General features: G+C 44.9%; 1 protein-coding gene across 2 annotated transcripts; it reads right to left on the bottom strand.

The window, feature by feature from the left end:
• Window positions 1-3571: 3571 nt before the first annotated feature.
• Window positions 3572-11288, bottom strand: TSPO2 (translocator protein 2). 2 transcript variants are annotated; one of them, XM_019482758.2, is made up of 5 exons: window positions 11180-11287; window positions 10692-10820; window positions 8943-9165; window positions 7879-8017; window positions 3572-6895 (listed from the first exon to the last, which is right to left on the bottom strand). In XM_019482758.2, exons 3-5 carry the CDS (start codon window positions 9113-9115, stop codon window positions 6713-6715), a joined length of 495 nt encoding a protein of 164 aa, XP_019338303.1. In that variant the 5' UTR covers window positions 9116-9165; window positions 10692-10820; window positions 11180-11287; the 3' UTR covers window positions 3572-6712. The 2 variants fall into 2 exon arrangements, with proteins under 2 accessions (XP_019338303.1, XP_006270142.2); XM_006270080.4 differs by lacking the exon at window positions 10692-10820 and having other exon boundaries at window positions 11180-11288.
• Between the last annotated feature and the right edge of the window lie 1538 nt (window positions 11289-12826).

Genomic DNA, 12826 nt, shown 5'->3' with positions numbered 1-12826 from the left:
GACAAGCATGTACGTGCAGGGGCCTGTGTTTCCCGCAGCACAAATAGCAGTGGCACATATTTGTGCTGCTGCTTTGTGCCCCAGGGTACACCCCTGCACGCACACTCCAGTGTGCACTCCCAGGTGGAGTAGAGAAAGCTGGGGCCAGCACCTGTGCTGGCCCTAGAAGCCTTACCTGGGATCCTGGGGCAGCAGCATTGCCAATCTGGCCACACAGAACCTAGCTGGCAGCCAGAGCATGGCTCTGGATGGCCAGACTCCATTTCTGGCAGTGCGTGCTGCTACCACATGCACCACACTACTTTTTTTTTTTTTTTTGCAGTGGGTTATTGTTTTTTTTACACTAGGATCTCCCAGTGTCAAACTGTAGTGCTGTGCTGCAAATTAGCAGCACAGCAAATGGGTGCACGTGCATGTTTGTCTGGACACACCCAGGAGGTCTAATGGAGTAGGATGTTGCCCTAAGTATCCAAGTGAGGTCTTACTCCACCCTGCTATGGTTCTTTAGAAACCTTCCATGCGTCTACTTCTCTAAAGTGCCTTGTTTTAGCCATAAGACTAAGTCATAAAAAATGGCAGAGACTCACCTGCTTTTTTGCATTAGTGGTGCTTTATGGATTGGACAGGGTGAAATTGGATTACACTAGACACTTAGACGCCTAATAGGTGGAAGAGGATCTGGCCCTGGGGGCCTCTGATTGGTCGAAACAGTCTCGGCGAGAAGGCAGTTCAGTTTCAAGCTATGCGAGCTCATTTCTGCTGCATCACTTCTGCAGCTTTGCGGGGAATCCTAGCCTCTGCAGATCCCAAGAGACCTGTACAGACATCAATAAATTGCAGTTCACAGCCAAAGAACCCAATGTGCTGCTTGTCATACTCAGCTGGGAAATCACTGAATGAGACGGGGGATTGGAAAAGAGTCTGGTTGTAAAGCAGAAAGCTTCTGTTTACTTGTAAATATCCAAGTAACCAGCAACACGGGATGTGCCCTTTTGGCTAAGATCAAGCAAAGGATCGGCTTATCTGTTGTAGCTTCATTCTGGAAAGGGCTGACAGGAGGCACAAGGGAGGGAATCATCATTAGACCAAATGATCTAAGATGTGTCACCTCTCTCTAAATGCCATGGTCCTATAACTGGTGCATGGCCTGTGTCTGAGTCAGTGGTGAAATCATGCATGCCATAATGTTCCCCTTCGAGAGTTAGAGTGCTCTTTAAATCAGGAATGGAATTGCCATGTCCATTCCACAAGGTGGTTCTGGGAAGCTCAATAAAACCCTCATCTTGCATGCCTGCTAATGTGATATGGATTGGGCCTGCCAGCTTCCTGGTTAATGCTGGCACAGGGCACAGACTTTCCAGTATCAGTTCTGGGATTCTCTGCAGAAAAGATCCCCCCTGGAAAAGCAGTGTGATACAGGGAATAGGGGAGTGGGGTAGGACATGAGCGAAATATTGTCCCTATTACACTGACTTCACTAGGCATAAATCCAATGCCAGGTTATATGCCTAGCTCTGGCACAACCTTGTTATATGACTACAGGCAAGTGACTGCACCTCTCTGTGCTTCTGGTTTCCCTTTTGTCTTATTATTTAGACTGTGACTTCTTTAGAGTAGAGACAGTCTTTGTACCCTGCCTTCATATAGTGCTTACCAGAGGAGATGACCTAAGCTTTAAGTGTTATCAGAAGATATGTAAGATGTTCTTCTTCTGGCTGGCTTTGAAATGCTATTAAAAGAAAGTTATTTTATGCAGAGGGTTTTATTGCACTTGCCTCAGTAACACGCAACTGAAATTACTTTAAAAATATTAATGTAATGTATTATCACAGCTTAATATTGCTAAGTGATTTTCTGCTGCCAGGCATAATATTTCAGACTATTTGCCATTTGGACTGCCCATAAGCAAATGCAGGAGCAAAGAGAAGCTCTCAGTAGATTTACAGATGAACAAGAGCTGATGGAGAGATACAGCTCTACTTGCTTTAAGTGGAGGAAAGTGGGATTTGTGATGCAAATTTTCAAAAAAATATTCCCTTCTTCATAGTCCAAACTTTCAACTTGTTCTGTCATTGGTTGAACAATAGGGGGGAAGTCTGTTAAAATGTTACCAATATTTGCCAATTTTTTTTGTAATCACATTTGACCATCACTGCTAGCTGTCCTTCGCAGAATTTAAGTGAAACTGGAGAAGCACTGAAATAAGACGACTCTTGGTATTCCTCATGTCATCACTAGATGGGGCTCTGTGGATTTCCTATTTCCTCCAAAACAGCCAGGCTAAAAAAGTCAGTTTGAATCGAAAGTTGTCTTTAATAATCCATTTTAACTCAGCTAAATTGGAACTTCCAAATCCTGATGCTATTTTCCCTTTAAAAAGAACTAATTTATGTCTTCTGCTTCTTAGGAATGTGGCTATCTGGAGGTAGTGTCATTGTCATATCTAGATGTCACTGTAAACAAATTGCAAAGATAATAGTAAGGATCCTCACAGCTTATAAAAAAATAGAATTATAGCTTTTAAATATGGTAGCTTGTGATTCCTCTATAGTCCCACAGTTTTTTTCTTATAGTATGCATCTCAAACCAGATCCTGGGGTGTTTACAAAGCTTTTACTCGGAGGACGTTGTGGCTATGTGCTTAGTGAAGCAGCCCTAAGTAAAAGTGCCCATGCAGCCCAAGAGAAAGAGTGATGGACTGGCTCAAAGATAACTGCCAGTCAGAGCCTTGTGTTATGGCTGTGCAGTTCACTCTGGGCCTAATTTTCAGAGATGCCAAGCATCCACAGCTTCCATTCATGTTAGCTTGAGGTGGAAAGTGTTTAGCAGGTCTGAAGTGGACATCCTGAAAGAGAGAGTCCTTTAGAAAGGTTCGGGAGAGGGCCCTTTGGAAAGTTTGGGTCATACCGGCATAAAAGAATAGCTCCGTGTCTTCTAATAGGGAAAGAAAATCTTTACCATCTCTAAAGTATGATCCCTTCAGAGACATTTCCACTGCTAGCCATTGCTTTTAGGAGGATCCTGTCCTGTCGTCATATTCCCTGTGGAAATGCCCATTTGTTATCTGTACACTAACTCAAGAGTATATCTGCTGCCAGAGGTTTTGCCCCCCACGAGAACTAGTCTGCAGCAAAGCTCTGAATAAATAATCACAAAGAAATCCAGCATTGGTCTTGATTCAGGAATCTTTGGATGAAAGTCTCTGGCTTGTATTATGTAGGAGGATCACAGAGGCCACTCAGATTCATACTGTAAGGCCAGAAGGGACCTCGGAAGATCATCAGGTCCAGACCCCTGCACCAAGCAGGGAAGGTAACTGGGGGTCAAGTGACCCCAGCAAGGTGACTGTCTAGTCTCCTCCTGGCCTTGAAACCTCAGAAATCCATCCACCTTAACTGGCCTACTGAGGAGTGAGCTTTTTCTCGCCCAAGTTCAGTGGATTCTTTGGAAATGCTGTCGTTTCTCCTTTTCTCTGCAGTCAGTGAATAAGTCTGGGGCTCTTGCCAGGATCCCACAAAACTTTTCTATCCCTTTTACAAGCCCAGTGCCACAATCAAAAGAGATACTACTATTTTTAAGACAAAGACATCCTGGTTTTATTAAAAGCCGCTAGAGTTTCTTTACATTAGCAGTTAAGAATACAATACCCAAAATAGCCACAGTCTCCTTCACCACCTATGGACACCCTTACAATCAGCTGCCAGCAAAAAAGTTCCATCTATTTAATACATTGCTTCTATTTCATTAATTAAAAGAGTAGCACGTACTCTCTCTAAATACATTCAGTTTGGAAGGGTGAGAACAGGAGAAGGGCAGAGATTGCAATGGACCCTCCTTCAAGAAGTACCTTGGCACGGATCATGGTTAGGAACCTACTTAAATCACGATTTCGCAGAAGCCACAAAAACCAGTGATCTCTGCAATCGCTGTGAAAATGGCATTGGCTGCAATTTCACAAGAAAACAACCCCAAAAAATTTAAAAAAAAACAAAAAACGCTGGCTCCCCAATGGGAGACAGTGGTCCTTGCTGCCGCTGAACCCTGGTTTTACAGCCTGCCCAGGAGGAAAAGGCACCAGCTGGCAGGGTGGCACATGAAGGGCAGTAGCCAAGATAGCATCTGCCTCCTCATGCCTCTATGCCAACCGGTGCTGGGAGTCAGGGCCACATGAAGACAGCCAGCAGTCAAGATGGTGGCTGCCCATCATTCCTCCAATCAGTGCCAAGGGGCAGGACCACTGCAAAATGACCACAGAATTGGCTTTTTTGCCACAACCAAGCTGCAAAAAATTGCTTTCTCTTGCTGTGAGTTAGGTAGGTCCTTAATCATGGTTTGAACCTTCCCATTCCTCTGGAATATGAAATGGAGTTTTTTGGGTTTTGTTTGGGGTTTTTTGTTGTTTTTAACCTTTGAGTAATTTTTCCCCAAAGCCAAAATTAGTTAAGCAACTACTTGGTGACTATATGCGACTTTAGGTGCAACCTCCTAAGCAAATCCTCCCTCACATTACCAGTGCATGAACAGGGCCGGAGTAAAGTATGGGCAGACTAGGCACATGCCTAGGGCCCTAAGTGAAGGTTATTTTACAGTTGTGCTTATTTTACATATCATAATTATTGAGTGAAAAAAGTAAAATAAAAATTTCATCTTCAGCTGGGGGCCCACGAGTGTGTTTGCCTAGGACCTACTAAAGTGCTAATCTGGTCCTGTGCATGAATAGGTCTTTGCAGAATCGGGCCCTCTACATCTTTTTCCCAGGGAAAAATACCAGTGTGACACGACTTAGAATGACACTTTCTAGGTTTTTAAATAAGTCAATTACCCAGCTTCTACTCGGTTGGAGTTTGGCACCCAGCTCCTGCCCTTGAGAATCCCAGGTACTGTCCAGGAGTTTAGGCCCAGAAATAAGGGAGAAGTAGACTGATTTCCAAGTTTTACAGCACCCAATATCAATAGAAATATTCTGAATTTTTTTCTTAAACTTCAGTTAAAAAAAACAGCTTTGGTTTTGCTTTTCTTTTACTCAGGGAGTGCTGCTTTTGGGGATGGGAGATATAATTTTTCCATTTTGGTACAGGTCTTTGTTTTCTAATGATTGCAGCATGGTATTAGTGCATGGGAACGCAGAAGCAAGATGGACTATACAAGGAAAACTAAGCTGACTGGGTACACTGCACTGGCAGAATAAATATGTAAGTTGCTTGCTCATTATCTAATAGGTAAAAAACGTTAATGGCTAATAGTAAAAAATCCCATTCAGGCATTCTAGAAAAATTAAACATATAGCAAGAATAGAAAGAAGCCGATTTGTTTTTTATCTTTTGGTCTAATCTAGGGATAAGACATTTTTAATGAATAAAAGTCAATTCTATTCTCCTTTGCACTAGTATAAATCCAGAGTGACACCACTGAGTTCAGTGGAGTTACTGTGAGTTTACACAGATGCAACAGATCAGAATTTGGCTCAAAAGGTTTAATTCGGTAGCATTAATCCCAAGCCCTAAGCACTGCTGGAGAGTGAGAGAAGAGCAGGAATTCTCAGGTGAAAGCAAATGTTAACTCAAAAAGATGCACACCTGCATTATGCAAAATCTTCTCCCTCCCTGCCCTTCACAAAGGGTATATGAAGTTCTCATGCCTATCTGATAGGGCTGTGCCAAGCTTCTGGTGGTGATTCGGCTGCCAAATCTCTGAATCCAAATCGAACTGGGGGACCAATTTAAAGGTCTGAATCGATTCAAAGCTCTCCGAGTGATTCGGGCAGTCCCCGGTGGCTGCACCAAGGAGCTGCAGCCAGCTTGGAGCTGGTAAGTACTAAGGGTGGGGGAGGAGGGAGAGGACCTCAGGGGGACCCCTGTCAGGCCCCTGCTCTCCCAGCCCCCACCATGGCTGCCCCACCCACCCCAGCTCAGTACCTTAAAAAAAAGCCCCAGTGCTCAACAGGTGCTGCCAGGCAGGGGGGGCAATCCCTGCTGCCCCCCACTGCCCCATGTTGCATGGGGGGCTCTGCATGAGCCCCCCCACCCCCACAACAGGTGTCCTGTCCAGGCCAGCTCTGGCCCTTTAAAAAAAAAAAAAATGCAAAAGCTGAGAAAACCCCTGGTACTCACAGGTCTTGCAGTGGCTTTGGGGAATTCGTGCAGAGCCCCCCACGTGGTGCGGGGCAGTGGGGTGGGGGCAGCAGGGATCGCCCCCCCACTGGCCGGAGCAGTGAGTCTGGAGAGGGGAGTTTGGGTTTTCTTTTTCTTGAAGGGCTGGAGCTGGCCCAGGCGCGGCACCCACAGGGGGGCCGAGGGGGCTTGTGCAGAGCCCCCCACGCAGCGTGGGGCAGTGGGCATTGCACCCCACCCAGCAGCACCTGGTGAGCTGGGCTTTTTTATTTTTTTTTAAACAAGTGCCAGGAGCTGGGGCGGACAGAGAGAGCCAGTGCCGGGCTGGGAGAGGGGCAGGGGATGGGCCTGGCCTGGCTGATTCGGAGATTCAACAGCAGCCAAATCTCCGAATCAGATTCAGCCGAATTGAATAAGGACAGTGATTTGAATCACCAAATCGAACCGCTGTCCCCTAAATCGGCTGAATCTGAATCCGAAGTGAATACTAGCTGCTTTGCACAGGCCTACTGTCTGAAAAGTAATAGACTTCAAGTGATCAGATCTTGATTCCCCCTTCAGGATGAATGACAGAATGACTTCACTTGCACAACTCTCATCTCTTATTCTTTCTTTCTTGGTTTCTTCTCAGGGTTATCCATCCAGATGACGTAGGTGAGACAAGTAGCCATGGCCAGCCAAGCCAGGTAAGGCACCATCAGCATTGTTGCCAACTTGTTAATGGGGTACCAAGAGTACATGGTAGCTACCACTAAGCCATCCAGGCACAGGATGTCCAGCAGAGCCTGGACAAGAGAGAAAAGACAATAATTGAAGCATTTTTCACTGGAAACTAGCTCTATGGGGTCACACATCCCTATGTAGCATAATAGTAGCTCTTACTGAGGACAATATGAGCAGCAGGAGGCACAAAGCACTGCAGATTAACTCAAGGCCTTTGGCTAAACCATAATCCCAGCTTTGGCACCAATTGGATCTGGATCTAAACTTCGCAGCTGAAGCCTACAGCAAGCCAGGCTCCTTGCTGTGCAGTGTGATGCCAAAGGAAAACATGTGAGCCCTACTCCATAATCCTATGAGCTCCCAAGCCCCTACACCAGCTATCAGTTAACTCCTTGAGACTCCACTCTGCTTCCCCAAAGTAATTGACAGATTAGCAGTCACTCAGGGCAGGAGAAATAGAAGGGGTGGCATTTCTAGAACAGATTAATGATCAGCAGCTTCTGGATACCTGGCATAGTTTGCTACATGAATGTCACAGAAGAGGCTCTCTCCCTTCCTCCCTGCGCTGATCCTCTGCTTCACTCTACCTTGTCCTACTCCAGGACACACCCTCTTGGGCTCTTCTAATGGCAGAGTACTTTGCTGCCCGATAAGCACATGAATAACATGTCCTCTTTGAAGCAACTGTCACTGCCTCTCATTGGGCGAGGGTGTGTCGCTCCAAAAGTTTATCTCCAACTGTGGGTTCTTAACTGGAAGGTGCAGAAGCCAGAAGCTCCATAATCTCCTGCCCTCTTTGGCTACTGCCAAATATCTGAAGCACAAATGCAAGTCAGGGACTGATACTACAGGCTAGAACCCGGTGCATCATGAAGAGAAGCTGAGCAAGGCTGCTTCCTGCAGCTGCTGACTTGCCCCTTAAACTCAGCACACGATGTAGCACTTGCTGGTGCTAGTTGTGGACCCTCTTAAAGGTCCCAGGCAGCTGGCAGGGACACAAGCAACACAAGCCTGTAGCTAATGAGCAAAGACATGGCCATCTTACCAGTCTGAGATTATGAATGCCAAAGAACAAGGGAGGCCATGCCCAGTTCAAAGCGAGCTGAGCCCCAAAGAGGCCTAGTGGGATGATGGCTTTGCTGTTGAAGCCGCCTACATCTGTCCAAATCAGGAACGAGCCATAGCTGTGAAGGAGAAAATCCCAGTTAATATTTTGATATCCCATTTGCCTCCTCTCCCTGATACAGTTGGATCAGGCATGAATCTACCAGGAGTCATCAACTTCTGCTCCATAGTATCCTCTGACCACAATGTAGTATCAAGCATGGATTCTCCCCCAGCTGAAGGCAGCTCCTGGGTTTTGTCTTAACAAGGATGCATCAGTGTAAATGCACTGATGTAAACCCCAATGCAAACATACTGCACTTGGGCACAAGTGGCTCCTATACAGGGTTATACCAGGGAGACACTGGGACAGCCACATTCGTGTCTCTGGTCCATCTCACAGGCACAGGTTGTCTTGCATATTTAGACTACTTGCTCTTCAGGGCAGGGCCTCTCTCTTACAGTAGTAAGAACACAAGGTAGCCCTGATCTGAGTCCCAACTCTAAGGGCACATCCAAGGGTGTCTGCATGTGACCAGCAGCTACTTCGCCATAGCAGCATGCTCCCCCCATTATAGCACGCTGCTACAGTGAAATAGCTGCTAAAAATAACCATGCACTGCATGTACGGTGTAGTACTGGCATTTACTGTGCCATGCTTTAGTACTTCCAAAAGCAAGTACTAAAGCAGGGTTCAATAACAATGTCACTGTAGGGCAAAGTGTTAGATGTGCCCAATCATCATGATCCAGAGTGCAACATAAAGCCAGAATAGATTAAGTCCCTGGCCATAAAGGTGTTAAGTGGACTGAACGGGTTGAACTGGGCTCAAGGCACAGTAGGGTGCTGGGTCCAGCCTCTAAAAAACATCCCTTCCATTTCCCATTGGTACTGGAGAAGGAAATCCCCAAAAGAGAGCAATGAAGTAGCATATCCCCTAGAGGTGAAGTGCTGGAGGAGCAGGGAAGGATTAGGACACAGAATCTTCTTACCCCAGGATCTTACCCCATTCCTGTGTACAAGAGAGTCCAAGCAATGGGGAACATCTGGTTGGATGGGCACCAAGAGGGTTTCTTCAGATTTTCATACCAAGTAGGCACTGAATTGCGGTTGAAGAACCAGCCGAGAAATCCCCCGATATGAGGGAAGATGGAAAAGCCAACAACAGGAGACCACATCCTTCCCGACTGGCAGGAGCTAAGCTTTGGTTCGTCCCAGTCTCTTGTCACTGAAAAGCAGTAGTTGAGTATCATTGACAATGGACAATATTTACTTTAAAGTCTTTATCTTAGTTAAATTACTCAGCATCCCTTTATAGTAGCTAAGGCAGAGAATGGACAATATTTACTTTAAAGTCTTTATCTTAGTTAAATTAGTCAGCATCCCTTTATAGTGGCTAAGGCAGAGAATGAATAGCTAGGTAACTAGGGTTCCGTTTCCAGCTCTGCTGCGGACTCACGTGGTCCTGGACAATTTGCTTCATCTCTCTGTGCCTCTGTTTTCTGATCTGTCAAATGGGATGGTTATATAAGCACACCTTCACAACATGCTTTATGAACCTCAGGTAAAAAGTCCCAAGTATTACTATGTGGGAGGGGAACTTCCCTCTTATTAGATCAAACTGTGTGAAGGAGTACCCTTGTTGCTAGAATAGGGGACTGAGAATTGGGATTCCTTGCCTGTCCTCCCCAACTCTGGCACTGACTCTTGATGAAGATGTTTAACCCTTCCATGCTTTCCATTTCCCTGTCTGTAAGAGAGGGATGATAATGTCTTATAATGAACTGATATTTTCCCTTTGATCTTCTTAACAAAAATGTTTCCCCTCCTCATTCTGCCCTCATGCACAGGTATTTCCCTGGTCTCTGCAGTTTAATTATGACTTGGTTTACCCAACATGACTGTATACAGAGCCATCATCAGACAGTGGGGCGGAAGTTACTTTTCTCAGTGTTTTCCATATGCCATAGTTTCAGAGAGCACTAAAACTCACATGCAGCACTAGACCTGGCAGTGGAGACCTGGCAGTGAGACCAGTGAGACCTGGCAGTGGAGCTGTTATCTCTTTTCTGCATGCTACTTGTAATGGGAATGGTCTGGCTCACGGTCTGTCAGAACACCCCCTTCCTTTCTTGCTTCAGCTAACCTCTCACTATAGATTTACAGTGTGAATGAAGTCTGCACTGAAAAAGCATTTTTAATTGGAAGATTATTTAATTCTTACAGCTGTCCTGGGATGCACACTGATATTATTATCATCCCTGTTTCACAGCTGTATAAAGTGAAGCACAGAACAATCAACTTGTTCAGGGCCAGACAACAATTCTCTTCCTGAGCTATGCACAGGACCAAAGGATGATTAGTCTCAATCTCTTTCTCAGTCTCCTTTACCTTTTAGTCCCACATTTTACAGGTAGTAGTACTGTCCACTGCATGTCCCCTGTACTCACTGTACTTCTCTACTTTGCAGACAGTGTTATACATCCTTGTTCAATCTCAACTCTCTCTTGAGATCTGTTCATAAATAAAAATTAAATAGCATTCATCTGAGACAGCATATGGGATTTTCTTCCTGGCAGTAAAACAATGTTCTTCTCATGGCTTCACTGCAGGAGTGTGAGCGAAAGCCTTCAGGAAGGTTGGCTGTATTTGGCAACGTAAGGGAGAGGGGATTCAGAATACATCTTTTTTCAGGAAAAAAAAAAACCCTGTTACTCTTGCTGGAGAAACACAGATCACAAGAAGGGAACTGACCTTTTCTGTTTAGGATTTTTATCCAGGACTATCAAGGACACTGCACTGAAGTCCAGATTAATTATTATTGTCATCATGCAAGAAGAGACTCATCTTTAGGAAGCCAGCCTAACAGAACTACAGATCAACCTATGCATTAATAAGGAACAAATACACAGAGGCATTATCTTATACAAAAAACCAGACAGCTTATGGCATTGTTGAAGCATTTTTGGGAGCAGAAAAATCTATCTTGCACTTAGCAAGGGGGTCAAGCCTGCTTTAAAACTATGAAAGGGCACACACTACAATAAGACATGACAACTAGGGATCTGCCAAAAAAAGAAAAAAGAAAAAATGCAGGGGAGGCATTGTTTGTAAATATAAGCTGCTAGCCAGCAGAATTAACCAAGGGGTATAATTGTCTTCTCACTATCGTAACATGTGAACTGGAAACAGTTGGTGAAGCTAACAAGAAAGAGCTATAGGTACTGGCAGTCTTCACTTACCGTCTCGTAGTTAAACTCCTGCCCTTTCAAGGGAAACACAAATAAATTAAAGGTTGCCTCAGTCCACCGTCTGTCTCTGCTGCTGCTTCCACATACTGAAGAAATTATCAGGCCAAATTATACCTAAATAGCAAAGAAAGGGGCGTGTGTGCCTATGTATGTGTGAGAGTTAGATTACACAATGGAGCCCAGTCTGCAATAACAGTGACAGAAAATTCTTCTGCTAGTATTTGTGCAACAGGATGAAGAAGGCTGATCCAGTTTGTCAAATCTAAATACACAGCAGTATGTGAAACTCTACCTCTCTGCTTGACACACCGGGGAAACCTCTCTGTGGGTCATGGGAGGAGAGCCTTGCCTTTGTGTGTATGGCTGTGATCATGTTGTATTTGACAGGGTATATGTTGAGTGTTCACTCATGTGCAAATCACATCCATCTGGCTGTGAACTGTTGGGGTGAGCAAGAGTGTGCGTTCGTATGCAAGTGTGCTAAATGTGAGACCTGTGTTTAAGGTGGTGTATTTGTGCACCATAGTATTCATGAAAGAAATTAATTATCAGCTCCTCAGCTGGTGTAAATTGGAGTAACTCTATGGATGTCAATAGGACAATATGGATTTATTGTACTTCAGTTAGGGATCTGGCTCTGAACGTGTGTTTCTTTTATAGGGAACAGTGCACATGAGTGAGGGAGAAAGAGCAGGCTGCATAGATAGGAATGGGTCTACAGTTTTAATCAGCACAGTATTTTACATCAGAACAGTCTGTAGCCAGATGCTTTCTATGCTGCCCCCTCCTCCCCTTTAGCCAAATCAGGGAAAGATGCAACTAAATAAGGGCTTTAGACATGCATGTAAAATGAAAAGAAAAACTGCTAGGAATCAATTTCCATTAGGAAGCTGTCTGCAAGGGATGGTGAATTAAAAGAAAATCCACTTTGGCTGTGGGTCATTACCTGAATCTTACGGCCTGAAGGAGGACTGATGTCCCCTCAGGGAGTGTAATGTAAGTGTTATGATATACCCCCAATGAAATCTTTTCGTTATATTGTGCTCTGAAGGAGCCAAAGAAAATTATTTTTAAGGAGGGAGGGAAGGGGGGGGGAGGGGGAAGAGAAGAGGAAAAATTAAACTGAAGAGCCAGATTTCCAACTGAAATAAATCAGTATAGCCCTGGAATTGTTGTGGTTTTTATACTGTAATTGTCACTTTAAAATAACAGGTGTAGCATATGCATTAATCAAGCAGCAATTGCTTGCATACCATTTCCATGTCTGCTGCTATGAAGCCTTTGCAACAGGAAATGCTCATCATTCAACAAAGCAGCTGTGCGAGACCATTTTTTAATGCAATCTGCCAGTTCACTGCCCATTTACCATTGAAGTCATAATATGCAGGGCACTAACCAATAGTACCAGCACACATCTTTGGCAACTCCATTGGGAAGTAACAATGCTGCAGGTTCAGCCATTGGTATTTCTTCCTGGGGATGGAATAGAAAAGGTTGTTGCCAAGTGCAACAGGGGCATTTGGAGCCAGGTCTCATACCGGCCCACTCACCTCTCTCTATAGGGCAGTCTGCCCCATCTCACCTGCCACAACTTTCCTGCATTTTCCACCAGGTTATGGGAACAACAGACTGCCCATT

Source organism: Alligator mississippiensis, chromosome 14 (assembly GCF_030867095.1).
Source record: "Alligator mississippiensis isolate rAllMis1 chromosome 14, rAllMis1, whole genome shotgun sequence".
In the NCBI taxonomy this organism is placed as follows: Eukaryota; Metazoa; Chordata; order Crocodylia; family Alligatoridae; genus Alligator; species Alligator mississippiensis.
Note: the sequence above shows the minus strand (reverse complement) of the source record. Positions and strands in the feature narration are given on the sequence as shown.